The 20,636-nt window shown below is 45.2% G+C and overlaps 1 protein-coding gene across 5 annotated transcripts in view; it reads left to right on the top strand.

Annotated features, from left to right (window-relative positions):
- DENND2A (DENN domain containing 2A) overlaps positions 1-20,636 on the top strand; it is a 150,402-nt gene that overhangs the window by 44,630 nt on the left and 85,136 nt on the right. For all 5 annotated transcript variants that reach the window (XM_056517576.1, XM_056517575.1, XM_056517580.1 and 2 more), the window contains exon 2: positions 20,041-20,139. In XM_056517576.1, coding sequence (XP_056373551.1) covers positions 20,041-20,139 — 99 coding nt within the window. The remainder of the gene's footprint in view (positions 1-20,040; positions 20,140-20,636) is intronic.

The raw sequence follows: 20,636 nt of genomic DNA, 5'->3' as shown, positions 1-20,636 counted from the left end.
TTATAAAGGATTCTGGTCTGAGGTCTGTATTTGTTTAAATGGTCTTTTCTAAGGTCTGTATGTATTTAGGAGATCTGACCTGAGATTTATATAAAAGAGTCTGTATTTATGGGGTCTCTGATAATGGTTTAGTTAGTGGGTTTGGAATCTGTTTAGGGAGTAGGGTATGGGGTCTTCTTTGTTAAGTTGTTCTGGCCTGTGGTATTTAGATGATCTAGGTCTTCACATGTTTAGGAATCTTTTTTGTTTATTTAGGGGATCTAGTCTGAGTCTGTATGTTTTGAGGTTTGTCTTTGGTCAGTATTTATTTTGGGGGCACATTTTTTGATTCATATGCCTACAGTTGAGGATGGGACCTAGGTTATATTTTGAGTACCATCACTTGCTACATGGCTTCTCTGGATCCCCCTGGTGTCCCTGCTAAATGTTGTCTTGTATGTTTTAAGCTATAGTAGTAGTAAGTGATATCGGCCATTTGTAGATCCTCTCAGGACTAGTGATAAACATCTGCACTTTCCCGTTCTTTATTTGTGATTGTGAAATTTCCCAGGTGGTTTCTATTTTGGACAATCAGATGTGGTAATCCTTGCGGATTTTCCTATTAACCCTTTGTGGTTAGGAGGAGGTGGTGCCACATGTGCTGTTAAAGTGTGTAGAAGTGGAGTCTGCACTATTGGTGGCCCCTAACCTACATTTATGCCAATGTATTAAAGGGGTACTCCGCTGCTCAGGTTTGGGACAAACTGTTCCGAACACTGGAGCCGGGAGCTTGTGATGTCATAGCCCTGTCCCCTCATGCCATTACGCCCCGCCCCTCAATGCAAGTCTATGGGAGGGGGCGTGACAGCTGTCACACACCCTCCCATAAACTTGCATTGAGGGGGCATGACGTCACGAGCTCCCGGAGCCGGTTCCAGAATTCAGAACAGTTTGTTCCAAATGCCGAGCAGCGGAGTACCCCTTTAAGTAAGATGCCAGTGCTAACTCACAGGTGTTCAAACTTTAGGGCATGAAGTCTAGACCCATTGCGGTACCATTTTTTTTTCTTTTTACTCTGCATACTTGCCAACAGTTCTAATTTTCATGGGACAGTTCTGCAAATTGAATTGCAAATGGGTGTGTTTATGTTACTTTTAGGGGTGTTATATTTAAGGGGTGTTCTGTGGACAAAAATGTATACCTGAGAATGGCCCATTATAGCGACAGGTGGTTCAAGATAACATTTGGTAAAAAGGAGTCTACTAAAAACAAGGGGAGAAGGTAGCAGGGGCTGGATTAAAGTACTGAGGCACTGTAGGCTGATAGGTTGAGAGATATCATGTGACCACATCCACTACACCTTGGCAAAAATACTATCATGTCTCTGATTATGTGGTTTCTCCAACAATAGTTGTTTTTGTCGCAAAAATATCTGCCCCTCTTCAAAATTCAAAGTGCATTACTAAGAAAGGGGCAACATTGAGCACAGAAGACAGCTCCGCCCACAATAAAGAGAATGTGAAAAAAATCTGTGCCCTATCCCAAAGCATTATGGGAGGAGCTTTTAGAATAAAAAGCTCATACTTTGCATAATATTTTTGAAAAATGTGAGACTGAGTTGTTGACCGATCAGTTGTAAATAGAATTGCCCTTTAAGAGGCACCAGCTCTGTGATCGGCGACAGGTCTCTGGAAAGGCATTTAGTGTAGATAGCGGAGCAATGGATTCGCAATGGATTCTCAAAGGCAAAGGGCAGCTGCAGACTCGTCTATTCTCACGGGCTTCTTGGAATAAGGATGATGTTTATATTATTCCAGGGATCTAAAGAGTGCAGCCTCTGGGAGTCCATACACACAGCCTGGCCCCGGTCCAGACAGGGAAGCATGCTGTCATACACTAAAGAGGACGGCGGGGGTGGGGGGTGTAATAGAGATGGGGGCACTGAACGCAAAGACAATCACAAGTACTAAGATGTACAAGACGTCTGAATATAGATTTCCTTAAAGAAACACACTAGGCAAAATTAAAAGGCTGTGTTATGCCTAGTGGAGGGCCAATGGAGCCGTTCCTTTTATAATTCAGAATGCAGTAAGCACCCTGTAGGTAGCCAGGAATTTACCCTTTAGCTTTATACCTATGCATTGGATTTTAAAAATGTAGTAAGCTCCCTCTAGTGGTGACTGCAAGTAGCCAGGATTTTACCCTTTTAGCTTTATGTCTATGTTGCGGATTTGAAGCTCTGTATCAGAAAGATCGACCCCTGTAAAGATATGTTAGAAAATTACTCAATAATTTTCTTGTGAACAATTACTTTAAAGGGGTACTCCGCCCCTAGAAATCTTATCCCCTATCCAAAGGATAGGGGATAAGAGGTCTGATCACGGGGGTCCCACTGCTGGGAACCCCTGCAATCTCTCATGCAGCACCCATCAGCTGGTGCAGAGAGCGAGCTTCGCTCTGTGCCTGATGACTGGCAATGTAGGGTCCGGAGGATCCTGACTGCCATGCCCCCTCCCATAGACATGCATTAAGGGGGCGGGGTGTGGCCGTGACGTCACGGTCCTCCGGCTCCTGCATCGCCAGTCATCAGGCACAGAGCGAATCTCGCTCCGTGCACCAGATGACGGGTGATGACGGAGAGATCGCAGGTGTTCCCAACGGCGGGACCGCGATTAGACATCTTATCCCCTATAAAATGTCTGATAAGCTGTCTAGGGGCGGAGTACCCCTTTAAGGCCTAATTCACACAGTAATTTTATCATTGCAAAGGCAGATGTGGTTTTCTTTTGAAATTTGCAGCAAATACCCAATTATATTTTTTTTGTTGTGGGTTTTATTGCTCTATATCTGGTTTAGAGAAAGCTGGGTTATAGCTGGTTGCCATTTCTACTCCCATAGTGGTTGTAACTTGTAGCTCTATAACTTAATCTATAACAGGGCCCTATATCTACCATGTGCTTGTTATACTGGTGTTTCCTCATGGGGAAGAGGTGCTCTCGTGGCCTCCTTGGGCACCAGGGACCCTGGGCGACTGATACCTCTGCACCCCCTATAGTTTCGCCCCCGGTTGCCACCTAGGAAACCTCTTGGTTCTCATCCGATCTTTCTAGGACAGCTATCTCACTTGCTCGGCTTGGTTGAGTATTCATGTGGTCTCAATGGAGGGGGGGGGGGGGGTAGGCTGATGCCGCACTCGTGTCGTGGCAGATCATCAGGCAGTTGAAATCCATCATGTCTGATCCTTCTCTCCTCCCCAACATTAGAAGATTCGGGAGGCCCCCATACACACAAGACAGTTGGCCGGTACTGGATCGTCAACTTTTCTGTAGTCCCCCTAGCACTGCAGCCCCTTCACCTCCTTTTCGGCACCGCTCCATACATTCAGTAGCCGCTGTATTTTATTCACAAACACCACGACCCCTTCGATCAGCTGATCGTCCAGGGTACTGAGAGTCAGACCCACAAAGGTCTGATAAAAGTCCCCCTCCCAAAAAAACTTTTATGCAACTTCAGGTCGGCTCCAAAGCTTGTCCCCCCCCCCCCCTTTTCCCAACGTGGTCGGAAAAAGTGGTGTAGGGCCTTCAAAAACGTGGCCATATTGATCCATGTGATTGCGCCCAAAAAAAACTAAAAAAAAAAAACGTAAGCAAATTGAGAAACATGTATTGACAGTCATTGCCTGGATAAAGTCCAAAATTGGTGCCATGATTTATCGCCTGTGTGTATATAGTGCAGTATTTCCCAAGCCAGTGTCCCTCCAGCTATGGCAAAACTACAACTCTCAGCATGCCCGGACAGCCGAAGGCTGTCCGGGCATGCTGGGGGTTGTAGTTTTGCCTCAGCTGGAGGCATACTGGTTGGAAATCACTGATATAGAGAAAGGCGAAATGTAAAATCTATTAAAGCTCCCCACATACGGCCCTTAGGACCCCCTTAGGCACCAGGGTCCGGGTTCAACTGCTACATCTGCCCGCCTTTCCCTATAGCTACCCCCCTCTGTATTTCACTGTTTACACACATCTTTTGTTGGCTTCACTGTTTCCTTGTCTGTGTCACTTCCTGTTATTACCAGTGTCACTTCCTGCGCTTCACCGTGAGAAAAAGCACCACGTCCGGCGTGCGGCAATAGTCACAATTCGAGGTCACCGGTGAAGGGCACGGTTATGTCAGGATGAGCTGTGACACAACAGAGTTAGGATATAGGAAGATTACCCAACGTATACCTCCGACATATGCCGTTGTGTTAGCAAACGGGGCCATATGTAGCCCATTGGCGCCAGTTGTAAGAAAGAAAAAAAAAAGTACACAGAGCTGTATCTAAAGGCTTCGGAGCCAGATCCAGAGAGAAGATTTAGCAAGAGTTGCGCCAAAGCCACAAAGTCGCCCATAGCCGGCAATCAGATTCCAGATTGGAAAATCAGAGTTCAAAGAACGTCAAAGAGAGAATCCCTGTGTCTATGGGGCAGCCCTAGTCATCGTGTATCAGTGTTCATTTAAAGGGGTATTCCGGCCATAGACTTCTTATCCCCTACTCAAAGGATTGGGGATAAGATGTCTGATGGGGGGGCGCACTGCTGGGACCCCGCACGATCTCCGTGCAACACCCGGATTCTATGCCTGGCTGCTGCTCCAGTTTCGGAAACCCTTGTGATGTCACTCCACGCCCCCTTGTGATGTCACGCCGCAGAGATCGCGGGTGGTCCCAGCGGCGCCCCCACCCCCTGCGATCAGACATCTTATCCCCTATGCTTTGTATAGGGGATAAGATGTATGTGGTCGGAGTACCCCTTTTAAGGCTTGGTTTACACTCTGGCCTTGTTCACATGGCAGAATTTCCGAGCAGAATCTGGCAGAAAAATTCTACTCAGCAATTCCATTGTTCCGTTGCAGCAGAATCCCATTGTTTTCAATGGGAAACTTCGGGTGCGGAAATTCCAATTCCATCTTCTGCCGAAAGGTGATGTTGCATCCCCATGCGGTCCCATTTGCGGAATGTCCTTACGTGGTTTTTTTCACGCGGACATTTTGAAAATGTTCCGCTGTGTGAAAATAGCCTGAGGGTATATTCACACGGCGGAATTTCTGTGCGGAATTCTGCCGAAAATTCACCCAAAATGTACTGCTTATTAATTTGAATGGGATTCTGCAGTCCCATTCAGACAGAAGATTTTTTTCGACAGGTATTCTGCTGAAAGTTAATCCTTTAGGCGGATAAGTTGGAAAGCTCCGCCAGGGAAATTCTGACGCATGGACTGTGCAGTGGAATCTCATTGATAACAATATAATTATCCGGAATTTCCAAGCAGATTTTCTAAGCATAATTTCGCTTTGGGTATTTTGTAGTGTGAACCCGGTCTGACTATTGCAAAATTTTGCAACTTTCTAATATACTTTGGGGGAGATTTATCAAAACCCGTCCAGAGTAAAAGATGCTGAGTTGCCCATAGCAACCAATCAGATCACTACTTTCATTTTTCAGAAATGAAAGCAGCAGTCTGGTTGCTATGGGCAACTCAGCATCTTTTCCTCTAGACGGGTTTTGATAAATCTCCCCCCTTTGTGTTTCGATTCCTCCCCAAGATCTCTTGTTTACGGCCAACGGATGGGAACATTCCTAGAGGCTGAAAACCCGACTGCAGACGCAATTCTTTTCACAGCTGAGGATTCGCTACAATTGCATCCAGTCCCTACAATTGAGAATTCGCTACAATTGTTTTCCTGTGCTGACACATTGTCTTGCTTCAGGCTTAACGCAATATATCTGTTTTGCCCATAGCGTTTTTTTAAAGATTTATACCTTGTAAAACCATTTTTTTTTTCTGGAAACTCCAGATGTCCCCTCATGTCATACTCTGAAGCGTCCGAGAAGCTGAGATATAGGGACTTTATTTGGTCTATTTCCCTAACATACACCCAGCTTTCCTGGAGAACCGATGGAGATTTTTGGGGGATTTTGTTATCATTCGAGATATTCTTGAATATTCAAATTTTGATTCTCACAACGTATAGAAACCATAAGACGTAGTGTACACAGCAGACAAATGGTTAAACCTCCAACCCTGTCCCCCCGTGACCCCCGTTCCTCTCCAGAGATCTTCCATGTATCATCAGGTTCTGCCCTAAAAACAGTCCTGTTTCCGCTTACGTGTGGAGCTGAATGTACATGATCCTATATCTAATGGAAAAGAAGAGGGGAGACAGGAAGCTGCCGAGTCATGGTGTAAGGCTCTGTTCACATCACGCTACTGGTATACGTACAGAGTCCACCCCTCAATTATATATACTGTATATACCATAAGAGAGTCCACCCCTCAATTATATATACTGTATATACCATAAGAGAGTCCACCCCTCAATTATATACTGTATATACCATAAGTGACTCCAACCCTCACATTATATATACAGTATCTCCATAAGTGACTCCACCCCTCACATTATATACAGTATCTCCCATAAGTGAGTCCACCCCTCACATTATATATACAGTATCTCCATAAGTGACTCCACCCCTCACATTATATATACAGTATATCCCATAAGTGACTCCACCCCTCACATTATATATACAGTATATCCTATAAGTGAGTCCACCCCTCACATTATATACAGTATATCCCATAAGTGACTCCACCCCTCACATTATATATACAGTATATCCCATAAGTGAATCCACTCCTCACATTATATACAGTATCTCCCATAAGTGACTCCACCCCTCACATTATATACAGTATCTCCATAAGTGAGTCCACCCCTCACATTATATATACTGTATATACCATAAGAGAGTCCACTCCTCACATTATATACAGTATCTCCCATAAGTGACTCCACCCCTCACATTATATATACAGTATATCCCATAAGTGACTCCACCCCTCACATTATATATACAGTATATCCCATAAGTGACTCCACCCCTCACATTATATACAGTATATACCATAAGAGAGTCCACCCCTCAATTATATATACTGTATATACCATAAGAGAGTCCACCCCTCACATTATATATACAGTATATCCCATAAGTGACTCCACCCCTCACATTATATATACAGTATATCCCATAAGTGACTCCACCCCTCACATTATATATACAGTATATCCCATAAGTGAGTCCACCCCTCACATTATATATACAGTATATCCCATAAGTGAGTCCACCCCTCACATTATATATACAGTATATCCCATAAGTGATTCCACCCCTCACATTATATATACAGTATATCCCATAAGTGAGTCCACCCCTCACATTATATATACAGTATATCCCATAAGTGAGTCCACCCCTCACATTATATATACAGTATATCCCATAAGTGATTCCACCCCTCACATTATATATACAGTATATCCCATAAGTGAGTCCACCCCTCACATTATATATACAGTATATCCCATAAGTGATTCCACCCCTCACATTATATATACAGTATATTCCATAAGTGACTCCACCCCTCACATTATATATACTGTATATACCATAAGAGAGTCCACCCCTCACATTATATACAGTATCTCCATAAGTGAGTCCACCCCTCACATTATATATACAGTATATCCCATAAGTGAGTCCACCCCTCACATTATATATACAGTATATCCCATAAGTGACTCCACCCCTCACATTATATATACTGTATATTCCATAAGTGAGTCCACCCCTCACATTATATACAGTATATCCCATAAGTGAGTCCACCCCTCACATTATATACAGTATATCCCATAAGTGACTCCACCCCTCACATTATATATACAGTATCTCCCATAAGTGACTCCACCCCTCACATTATATATACAGTATAACCCATAAGTGAGTCCACCCCTCACATTATATATACAGTATTTCCCATAAGTGACTCCACCCCTCACATTATATATACTGTATATTCCATAAGAGAGTCCACCCCTCACATTATATACAGTATCTCCATAAGTGAGTCCACCCCTCACATTATATATACAGTATATCCCATAAGTGAGTCCACCCCTCACATTATATACAGTATATCCCATAAGTGACTCCACCCCTCACATTATATATACAGTATCTCCCATAAGTGAGTCCACCCCTCACATTAAATACAGTATATCCCATAAGTGAGTCCACCCCTCACATTATATATACAGTATATCCCATAAGTGAGTCCACCCCTCACATTATATATACAGTATATCCCATAAGTGAGTCCACCCCTCACATTATATATACAGTATCTCCATAAGTGAGTCCACCCCTCACATTATATATACAGTATATCCCATAAGTGAGTCCACCCCTCACATTATATATACAGTATCTCCCATAAGTGAGTCCACCCCTCACATTATATACAGTATATCCCATAAGTGTGTCCACCCCTCACATTATATATACAGTATCTCCCATAAGTGAGTCCACCCCTCACATTATATACAGTATATCCCATAAGTGAGTCCACCCCTCAGTAGTGAGTGCACAACCTGTATAACAGGGTTTAATGCTGTGTACCCTCAAAATAACTCACCACTTAGCTATTTATGTCTAAATCTTGGCTACAAAAGTAAGTACACCCCTAAGTGGAAATGTCCAAATGGGGCCCACTTAGCCATTTTCCCTTCCAGATGTCATGTGATTTGTTAGTGTTTCATGGTCTGAGATGTAAATGTGGAGCAGGTGTCTTAAATTTGGTGTTATCGCTCTCACACTCTCTAATACTGGTCTGGAAGTTCAATGCGGCACCTCATGGCAAAGAACTTTCTTAGTGCTATTGACTTCATGTGATTTTACTCATAGATTCTGCCAGGAGAATGGGCATGTTAGAATTCGAAAGTACTCTGTGTGAACAGAAATGCCATTAAAATTCCATTAAAATCCCAAAACTCCTATTTATTCATTAAAATCCCATAAAAAGTCTGAATCAATGCAGAATCTGCACTAAATTTAGTGCAGAATGAGTCAAATTCCTTGCAGATTCTGTCTAAATTTCGTCAGTGTGAACTGACCTTAAAGGGGTAGGGGATAAGATGTCAGAACGCCGGGGTCCCGCTGCTGGGGACCCCGGGGATCGCTGCTGCAGCACCCCGCTATCATTACTGCGCAGTACAATACAGGGGCCAGAGCATCGTTGCGTCACGGCTCCGCCCCTCGTGATGTCACTGCCCGCCCCCGTCAATACAAGTCTATGGGAGGGGGCGCGGCGGTCGTCACGCCCCCTGCCATAGACTTGCATTAAGGGGACGGGCCGTGATGTCATGAGGGGCGGAGCCATGACGTCACGCTGCTCCGGCCCCTGTATCGCCCGTCATTACGCACAGAGCGAACTCGCTCTGTGCAGTAATGATGGCGGGGTGCCGCAGCGGCGATCCCCGGGGTCCCCAGCAGCGGGACCGCGGCGATCTAACATCTTATCCCCTATCCTTTGGATAGGGGATAAGATGCCAGGGGCGGAGTACCCCTTTAAAGGGATACTCCGCTGCTCAGCGTTTGGAACAAAGTGTTCCGAACGCTGGAGCCGGCGCCGGGAGCTCGTGACATCATAGCCCTGCCCCCTCACTACGTCACTCCGGGCCCCCTCAATGCAAGTCTATGGGAGGGGGCGTGACGGCTGTCATGCCCCCTCCCATAGACTTGCATCGAGGGGGCGGGGTATGATGTCATGAGGGGGCGGGGCTATGGCATCACGAGCTCCCGGCTTCAGCGTTCGGAACAGTTGGTGAACTCTCGAAGTTGTTTAGGTTGGATACAAAATCAAAACCTAAAGGGGGTTAATGTACTATGGTCAGCTTTTTGGTGCACCAGTATTGACTTACTTGCTTGACTTTGACTAGCTCTACCCATTTTCTCTCCCCTTGAGGCGCACACTTGTTAGAAAGTCCAGTGGCTCCTTGGCTGCCCCTGCGCTTGTCATCAGCTGGCATATATTTCTGCGACTTTAGGTGTCGCAAGTCGACCCTAAAGTCTCATGTGAGTTGGGTGTGTGCACATCCCCCTCCATGCGAGGCTGAGCCCCTTTTCAACCTCCTTCGTGCTCCCCTTTCCAGCTTCCTTCGCGCTCCCCTTGGCGTGACTGGTGCACTTACTAAAAAATGTGCCCATTTCTGCGTAGAAATGGCGATATTTAAGCAATCCATTTCTGCCCGAAAATGTGTGACTTGAGAGCATGTACAACATTGGGCACCTTGGTACATAACCTCGTAAGTATTTTAAGAAGTTTCTGAACTTTTATCTGGTTTAAAGGGGTACTCCGGTGGAAAACATATTTATTTATTTATTTATTTATTTATTTATTTATTTTAAATCAACTGGTGCCAGAAAGTTAAACAGATTTGTAAATGACTTCTATTAAAAAATCTTGATCCTTCCAGTACTTATTAGCTGCTGAATACTACAGAGGAAATTCTTTTCTTTATGGAACACAGTGCTCTCTGCTGACATCTCTGTCCATTTTAGGAACTGTCCAGAGCAGCATATGTTTGCTATGGGGATTTTCTCCTACTCTGGACAGTTCTTAAAATGGACAGAGGTGTCAGCAGAGAGCACTGTGCTCTTGATGTCAGCAGAGAGCTCTGTGTTCCAAAAAGAAAATAATTTCCTCTGTAGTATTCAGCAGCTAATAAGCACTGGAAGGATTAAGATTTTTTTAATAGGAGTAATTTACAAATCTGTTTAATTTTCTAGCACCAGTTGATTTTTAAAAAAGGTTTCTACCGGAGTACCCCTTTAAGGAGTTATCCGTTTACAGCAAATGAAGGAATATCTGTTTTTAGGTTTTAAAAACTTCTTTTGTTTGTATTTTTTGTATTTTTTTTCTATTGTTGGGTAGTTATCCAGACACAGCACCACTCTCTTTTACTCAGCTAGTTTATGGTATTGCAGCTCAGTTCTATTGACGTTAATAGCGCCGAGTTGTAATACCACTCATAACCAGGGGTGGCACTGTTTTGGTTAAATAAGCAGCTATGTTTTTCTAATCATGGAGAATAACTTTTGAAAACCTCAATATCACACTGATGCCCACAGGCTGAAATACGAGATGTCGTTTGTTGTGGTGCTTGTTCAGTCCCTGTGACATGGTCCACGGTTGTCCCTAATCCCTGACTAATAATGTCTTAGCATTGCTAACAGCTGTTCCTTACTCCTTGACCCTGAAGAAATTTAGAAGAAAGGTTTCCTGGGTTCTGGTGGTGAAGGAGTTAATCAGCGTTGGTATTGTCAGGGCTGGCGGGGCCGCTCGCTCATCTCCGCTCGCACAGCTGGTTACACTTGTTTCTGGGCATCTGTGCCCAGCAGTTCCTTTCATCCGTCACATTGATATTCAGTACAAGGTCCCAGAAACCCAGCAAGCTCCCCTTGCCAGACCTCAGTCCCCTGCTGCCCCCCCCCCCCCCTCCGTTCCCCTCCGATCAGCTGGAAACTCTATCGGTCCCCAGTATAATATCTCTCTAATACTCTCTCAGCACTTCGCAGACAAACAATGGCGCTCTCATCCCTGCGCTGTCTCCTGCTGGGATAGAGTACCCACATCTCGTACCAGCAAAATAAACAAGCCGGCTTCAGATGGGGTCCTGTAACCCCCTCGGGGGCCGACCGCCACCCCGGCCAGCAGTGTACAAAGTGTATGACTTGACTGTCACACACCCGTCAAATATCACCACGCATCGCCATGGTGAATCATACACGAACAGCGATCAGGTTTCCACTCACTTTTTAGTCATTGAAATAGTTTGTTAGTTCTAAACTGTGACAAAAGGGATGGTATACGGCATGTATACACTGCACCTAGATTAAAAGTCAAGCAACTTTGCTATAAGTCTCCATTAAACATCCACTACCATTATGATTATACAGCTCCTATTCAGGTCTGTGTGTTTCCATGGTTACAGACTACACACAAAACATGTAGTCAGATCCTTCAGTCATGTGTAAGGGCCTAGGCACACTACGGATATTCAGTTTGCAGAATTCTGTTGATCTCAATGCATTACAGAAGCTTCGTAACCAAACATCCAACGTGGATCCGGATTCTATTGAAAGATTCGGCAGAGTCCGGATCTACATCAGAAGTTCCGCTCCGGAAAAGCTAATTAATAATGGGACTTTGAATTGCAGGATTTAATTTCTACGGCAAATTCTGCATAAAATGAACCCTGTGAAGATTCACTGACTGAATAAAGTAAGGGAAAAACTTTGCTGAATTACCGTAGTGTGCATGTTCCTTTTTGGCTTTTTTTTGCTCTGCAATTTGCATCGCAAACATGTACTTCCGCCGTGTTAAAAAAAAAATGTCTAGCGCACAATATACCTTTTTTGTTGGGCTATTTCATCTTGTTATAAACATAGATCCTGATTTAAAAAAAAATAAAAAATAAATAACTAAAGCCGAAATTACTGTCTATTAGACTCCTTCAGGTAACGGAGCTGGATGTGGATCCTCTAACCTGTGTGGCTGATGACTCGGACCGTATTGGGGAGCAGAGTCTAAGGTGCTGCTGGTTTTCACGAGAGCCCGCCACAAGGCAGCATGGGCTTGCTGCGGCAGGCAACACCCAGGTCGCTACCCCCGACACGGCTCGACCACACAGGTAGCTGGACAAGGTGAGGTACCGAAGGATAAGGCAGTAGCTTAGTCAGACGTAGCAGAAGGTCAAGGCAGGCGGCAAATAACGTAGCAGGAAGGTCTGGATACACGGGTAAGGCAACAGGCAAAATGGAACGCTTACTCTCAGGCTAGGGGCACTGAAGATCCGGCAGGGAAGTGTTGGAGGTGCAGGGACTTATAATGTGGTGTCAGGTGCAAACACTAATTATGGGCGCACTGCCCCTTTAAATTTCAGAGCTCCGGTGCACGTGCGCCCTAGGAGACAAGGACGCTTGTGCCGGAGCGGAGACACAGAGGCAGCGGAGCGTGGTGAGTGACTGGTTGGGATTTGCATGCGGTCACGTCCCGCAATGCGAATCCCAGCCCCGCCGGCAGGCGGGTACACAGGGACACTGCGCTCACAGCCAGAGCTTGCGGCCGGAGCGCAGAATGTAACACTCCTTCAGGTAACGGGCACCTAGGGGTATGTTTACTGTACGCTCTAGGAGACTTCCCAACCCATATGTGGTATAAAAAGAGCCTAATTCTCCATTTGTAGGTAATAAAGTAGTGGGGGCAGAGAGAATGTCTGCGGGATCAGACTACACCAGGTTTGTTTGTAGTCTGTTACCATGGAGACACATAGGTTGTGCTTAGGAGATGAAGAAATAAACTGACAGGAGGTATAAAATGGTTGTCTAAGTGATGGCAGCTGTTTCTGAACTCTCGGTCCCCCCCATACACCGAGCCAAACCGAGCTTGTACAGTATGTGTAGGGGGAGGGAGAAGGCTGCTGCCAGATACCAGGGATCAAGTAGTTAAAATCCAGTGTGTCTGATATTTTTCTCCCTTGTGGCCCATACACAATAGATCAGTGGTTCTTAACCCCAGGGTTCGGTGAGTCAGTCCCGGGGGTTCGGCGGGGGAGGTCGCAACAGGACAGGCAATCCAAGCAACTGCTTGGGGCCCCGAGCTGTAGCGACGGAGCAATTCCCCCCCCCCCCCCATCACTATTAACTCTTTGCGGCCCCGCGTTAAAATAGTTAAAAAACGCAGGGCCGCCGGGACATAGCGCACGCCGGGATGTCACTGACGTTCCGTGCGTGCGCCCATGGAAACGAAGGCGCCGAGGACCGGAGGACAGAGAAGGAGGAAGACGCGCGCTGGCCAGCTTAAGTGACCACCAACACGTCATCATCGGTGCTCCGACCACCGGTCCCGAGACCTACTGCTGTAGCCGGAGCGGTGGTCGGAGCACTGAAGTGGGCAGTACACAGGCATACACTGTATATGGCTGGAGGCTGTATGTCTGTGGGGGAACACTGCCTACATCAGTGGTCTTCAACCTGTGGACCTCCTGATGTTGCAAAACTACAACTCCCAGCATGCCCGGACAGCCGTTGGCTGTCCGGGCATGCTGGGAGTTGTAGTTTTGCAACATCTGGAGGTCCGCAGGTTGAAGACCACTGGCCTACATAATGTGGGGGAACTCTGCTTGCCTAATGTGGGGGGGAACACTGCCTGCCTAATGTGGGGGAACACTGCCTACCTAATGTGGGGGAACACTGCCTGCCTAATGTGGGGGAACACTGCCTGCCTAATGTGGGGGGAACACTGCCTGCCTAATGTGGGGGGAACACTGCCTGCCTAATGTGGGGGGAACACTGCCTGCCTAATGTGGGGGAACACTGCCTGCCTAATGTGGGGGGAACACTGCCTGCCTAATGTGGGGGAACACTGCCTGCCTAATGGGGGGGAACACTGCCTGCCTAATGGGGGGGAACACTGACTGCCTAATGTGGGGGAACACTGACTGCCTAATGTGGGGGAACACTGCCTGCCTAATGTGGGGGAACACTGCCTGCCTAATGTGGGGGGGACACTGTCTGCCTAATGTGGGGGAACACTGCCTGCCTAATGTGGGGGAACACTGCCATTGTTGTGAAAATGACATGAGAGTGACACTTGCCAAGTTAAAGCCGCGCATTTCTGAACTGGTCTCTGAAAGACAACAGCAGAAGTCACTGATTTGCAGTAAATATTCATTATGTTTTTGTGTGAAAATCATGTTTTCATGGTTTTGTTCTTTTTTCTTAAAGGGTACCTCTCATCAAATAAACTTTTGATATATTTTAGATTAATGAATGTTGAATAACTTTCCAATAGCATGTTAATGAAAAATATTCTTCTTTTTATTGTATTTTTCCCGATCAGTCCTGTCAGCAAGCATTTGTGACTGACTCATGCTGGAGTCCTAAACACTCAGAGCTGCCAGCCTGCTTTGTTCACAGCCAAACAGTCTGTGAACAAATCAGGCTGGCAGCTCTGAGTGTTCTCCTTTGTGAACAAAGCAGACTGGCAGCTCGTAGTGTTTAGGACTCCAGCATGAGTCTGAAATGCTTGCTGCCAGGACTGGTAGGGAGACCCCTAGTGGTCATTTCTTCAAAGTGGAAAATTAAATAGAAAGAAGCATATTTTTTAATAACATGCAATTGTAAAGTTATTCTGCATACATTAATCTATAATATATCAAAAGTTTTTTTGATGAGAGGTACCCTTTAATGGTTTTGTTCATTTTGTGCACCTATGTATAAATATATACTTAAATATATACCTCCTATGTTTTGAATTTGAAAAAATCATATTTTATTTTTCCAATTAAGAGGGGTTCGGTGAATGCGCATATGAAACTGGTGGGGTTCAGGACCTCCAACAAGGTTAAGAACCACTGCAATAGATGGTCCCACTAATATTGGGTTCAGTCGCCACATGCCTGATGGGCACTTCTTGCTCCAGCATTGGGGTCAGAGAACGATCCCGATATATACGCGTGTGTCATCATAACCATCATAACCTCGGCTGTATTCCTGGTGACTACACCGGTGTAGTCACTCTTGTTGCCAGGCAACCATACAAACCGTAGTAATACGGACTTCCTCTTTTACCCACTTGATAAAGCTAATTTGCATACAACGCCCAAATCTAGTCTGTGTGTTGCGGATAGCCTTATGACCTCCTGGGTGACCGGCATTGACCCGGACGTCACCTTTGGGTGTTTCTGGAGAGTTACCGCTACTATAAATACAATGGGGGAAGTGGAAAAGGGAAATGTGATTTTTGTCAGATTTTTGGTTTTCGCTTCTGCTTATTGTAATGAAGTCGTCTGGTAAATACATTGAGTTAAGAATGAGTGACCCTGTGTGAGTGAGAGGCCTGATACCCTACTCATTGTATGGGGCGGTGGGGTGCTAATACCGCCATTATACTGAAGAAGTGCTCATATAATCCTGCCACACAGTGTCTATTATAGAAAGCTTACATAATACTGCCATACTGTGTACGGTGTATATATATCTCCCAGGCCGTCTATTATCTCAGCCCTTCACATTCCATTTGGTCCTCAATGTTGTGTACAGGCGGCAGATTGACCATGAGGAAGCGCGGTGCCCCCTGTTTTTGGTGTCTGTTACCCCATGACCTCCTATTAAACTTAGTTGTGCAATGATCCCCCCCCCCCCCCATGACATGCTGTTACATAATAGGGGAGGTGGCAGCTCGGGGGTTAATGGGCAGACGGTGTGTCGTCATGGAACAAGAGCGACTCTTCTCCTGGGAAATAGAGAGCAGAATTCGCTGTAATGTGGCATTTCCCTGATTCTGAGGGAACACGTTGTTTTATGAGCTGCAATTCAGGGGCATTGGCCTGAAAACCATATGTGCACAGTGTGAGCCGGACTGGTGCCGGACCCCATACCCCAGACAGGGGGCATACATACACTAGAGGGGGCTCTAAAGATAAATGCAGCTTTACATAACATCTTTATAGTGGCCTGTGATAGAAAAAAATCCATCTAATGTAATGCATGAAGAAGATAGGAATAGGGGGGAGGAGGGGGATGCAGCTGCAGATCATTTCTTAAGACCCACATACACATTCAAAATGGTTATTTAAACCAGACTGTCTAATGTGTATGGGGGGGATCCTGACTGACAGATGATGATGGGGGATTTAAAATTTCAGCTCCCAATCCTGTTGGGGTGTCTGGCAGTGGCTTTTTTCGACACTACCTATTAAAAACACATGCGCACTTGGAGGATCAGAGTGTGCACGTGTTTAAAAAAACCTTTCACAAGTTGTAGAGAGATGTCGAAAGTATTGATCGGTTATGGACTGAGTGTTCATACCCCCACCAATCGCGTTGGAAGAAGTTGGGTCTAAGCATGATCGCTCTGAACTCTGTGCCACGTGACAAAGACAGACTCCCATTATAAATTTACGGGACCGTCTCGGGACCGTCTCTAGCGGTCGGCCAAGCTCTGAACACTCAGGCCCCAAGCTTAGAGCAAGCTTCTTCCGACGTGATTGGTGGAGGTATGAAAACTCAGACGCTAACCGATCAAAACTTTTGGCATCTCTCTACGACACACGTGCACGCTCTGCTCGTGGAAGTACGCATGTGTTTTTAATAGGTAGTGTCGAAAAAAGCCACTGCGAGACACCCCAACAGGATTAGGAGATCAAATTTAACATGCCTAATCCTTCTTTTCCCCAACATCACCCCCATACACATTAGCCTGGTTTAGATAACTTTTTTGAATGTGTATGTGGGTCTTAAGATATTATCTGCAGCTGCATCCCCCTCCTCCCCCCTATTTCTATCTACTTAAAGGGGTATTCCAGGAAAAAACTTTTTTTTATATATCAACTGGCTCCAGAAATTTAAACAGATTTGTAAATGACTTCTATTAAAAAAACTCTTAATCCTTTCAGTACTTATGAGCTTCTCAAGTTAAGATTGTTCTTTTCTGTCTAAGTGCTCTCTGATGACACGTGTCTCGGGAACCACCCAATTTAGAAGAGGTTTACTATGGGGATTTGCTTCTAAACTGGGCGGTTCCCGAGACATGTCTCATCAGAGAGCACTTAGAAAAGAACAACCTTAACTTCAGAAGCTCATAAGTACTGAAAGGATTAAGATTTTTTAATAGAAGTAATTTATAAATCTGTTTAACTTTCTGGATCCAGTTGATATATAAAAAAAAAGTTGTTTTTTTCCCTGGAATATCCCTTTAATGTATTACACTAAAGGGATGTTTTGATGACTGAGAAGGTTTATTAACATATAGGCCGCATATAGATGCATTTTTGCATCAGTATTATGATATTATTATTATTATTATTATTATGGGAAGACAGGGTAGGAGGGGGGCGCACCTACACATTTTTAAGAAAAAATATATCTAGTGTAATATGCTAGATAGAAGATGGACAGAAGGGGGTAGGAGAGGGATGTAGCTGCACATTATTTCTTAAGAAAAATCCATCTAGTGCAATACAGTAGCTAGAAGATGAACAGAGGGGGTAGGAGGGGAATGCAGCTGCACATTCTTCCTTAAAAGGGTACTCCGGTGGAAAAAAAAATAATAATTTTTTTTTATCAACTGGTGCTAGAAAGTTAAACAGATTTGTAAATGATTTGTATTAAAAAATCTTAATCCTTCCAGTACTTTTTAGCAGCTGTATGCTACAGAGGAAATTCTTTTCTTCTTGAATTTCTTTTTTGTCTTGTCCACAGTGCTCTCTGCTGACACCTGATGCTCGTATCAGGAACTGTCCAGAGCAGGAGAAAATCCCCATTGCAAACCTATGCCGCTCTGGACTGTTCCTGACACGGACAGAGGTGTCAGCAGAGAGCACTGGGGACAAGACGAAAAAGAAATTCAAAAAGATACAAATTTCCTCTGTAGCATACAGCTGCTAAAAAGTACTGGAATGGTAAAGATTTTTTTATAGAAGTCATTTACAAATCTGTTTAACTTTCAGGCACTAAATCCACCAAGTGTAAGACCTAGATCAATATATGCATCAATAGCGCAAAAAGTTGGCCCTAAAACAATATGATGGAAATTCGCTTTAGGGGACGGGATTTGGTTTGCGGAGGTGTCTCGTAGAGTCATCTGAACGTCTCTGTTGGCCAAGGAGCTGCGTAATGCTAAAGTCGTCCATGATTATTTCCAAGCAATCGAGCCTAAAATTTCAGTCTTGGCCTCCTGTCCCCCGCTCTCGTATGTGGGCGGCCGCTCAGCCTCCTTGATCTTTTCTTACCCCTTCCCCGGCTGCTCTTTTTTTTTTTTTTGCCCTCTTTGCAGAGTTAGCCTAATAATCCGGAATATTAGGATGAAGCGTTGGGGTCTGATTATATAACCCGGACGCATTGAAGTGGCACCGGTTTTAGCGGCGCAGTGTAAAGTCATCATCCTGCCTCCGGGCCAGGGCGGACTACAGCTTATACCCTGCAATTCTTAATAGGGTGGAACGGTGCATCGGAGCAGGAAGATCCATTTGGCGGAGCTGTGTACTCAGCTGGAAGCAGGAATTCTGCCTGGAGCGCTTTATGGGCTTTATTATTGCTGAGTTATAGGGTCAATGTATTTTAATCACACGGTGAGGTCATTGGGTCAGATGGTCGGTGCTGATCCGGAGGCGTCATAGTATCAGGTGCAAAATAACGTAACTGCTCCAAATTGTTTATTTCTGACCAAAAACACACAATTTCCCCCACCCTCTCCCCTGCGGCTGGAGCAAACCTTTATATGCTAATTTGCACAATCTGTTTGTGGTTCCTATGAAAGGGATTAGAGAGCAGGGACTATGCATTACTGTGAAGCCTGGGTGACTCTGTGACTACATAATAGAAGAGAAAGCAGGGACTATGCATTACTGTGAAGCCTGGGTGACTCTGTGACTACATAATAGAAGGGAAGAGAAAGCAGGGACTATGCATTACTGTGAAGCCTGGGTGACTGTGACTACATAATAGAAGAGAAAGCAGGGACTATGCATTACTGTGAAGCCTGGGTGACTCTGTGACTACATAATAGAAGAGAAAGCAGGGACTATGCATTACTGTGAAGCCTGGGTGACTGTGACTACATAATAGAAGGGAAGAGAAAGCGGGGACTATGCATTACTGTGAAGCCTGGGTGACTGTGACTACATAATAGAAGAGAAAGCAGGGACTATGCATTACTGTGAAGCCTGGGTGACTCTGTGACTACATTATAGAAGAGAAAGCAGGGACTATGCATTACTGTTAAAAGGGGCGCACCGAGCTCGGCATTTGTAACAAACTGTTCCGAACGCTGGCGCATGTGGCGGGAGCTTGTGATGTCATAACCCAGCCCCCTCATGACCTCCCGCCCCGCAACCTCAATGCAAGTCTATGGGAGGGGGCGTGACAGCTTAACTATATGAGTTTCCATACTCATGTATACAAATCCATGTAGGGCAAGAGGCAAAACCATAGGAGGAACATACACAAGGTTATCAGAAATTGAAAGCGTAGGAAGGTGTTTGAGTATACTTGTATGCAGCTGAGTGACCGGGTGACTGAAGGCTTTTCTCCATAGTCTCCATAGCTACATGACTGCCAAAAATTGTTACCATAGGTAACCATTAGGATAACATTGTCTTTTTGTCTTGTTCCAGGGGAGCGGGTGTAACGTCACATGCTGACACAATGACTGTGAGACGGGCTGCTGAGGTGACCAGGAATAAGAATCGCGCTGTACATCCATCCAGCCACAGGTAAGTCCTGCCAATGGTCACCTAAATGTCAAGCAAAATGGTAGTTACCCATCAGATCAAACTAAAATTTATTTTTATAGATCACTCAGTACCTAATCCTGACCATGTAAATCTAATTTTTATGTGTCTAGCACCTTTATTTATTTTTTATTACACTTTTAATTTTGCTCACTAGTCTGAATTCCTCTCAAAGGGAGGGGGCGTGGCCTCACTGTGCAGGTCTCCGCCCCCTCCCTCAGTATGCTGTCTGCTCACATCTCCCCTAGCATTAGCAAAACTACAACTCCCAGCTTGTCCTCACGGACAGTAGCGGGACGCAAGATGACAGTGGGAGGAGTTTTCCTCCATCTCTGAGCCCTGCGCTCACAGCTGTCAATCAAGGAAGTGTGTCCATGACATAGGTGATGACGCATGGACACAGCAAGACTAGTATGTGTCCAAGCAGGCGGGGGGGGGGGGCAGTTGTTTGACTGGCTTTTTTAGTATGAAATACGGAA

This window comes from Hyla sarda, chromosome 4 (genome assembly GCF_029499605.1).
Source record: "Hyla sarda isolate aHylSar1 chromosome 4, aHylSar1.hap1, whole genome shotgun sequence".
NCBI classification, from domain to species: Eukaryota; Metazoa; Chordata; class Amphibia; order Anura; family Hylidae; genus Hyla; species Hyla sarda.
The sequence above is the reverse complement of the archived record's forward strand: the minus strand, read 5'-3'. Positions and strand labels throughout refer to the sequence as shown.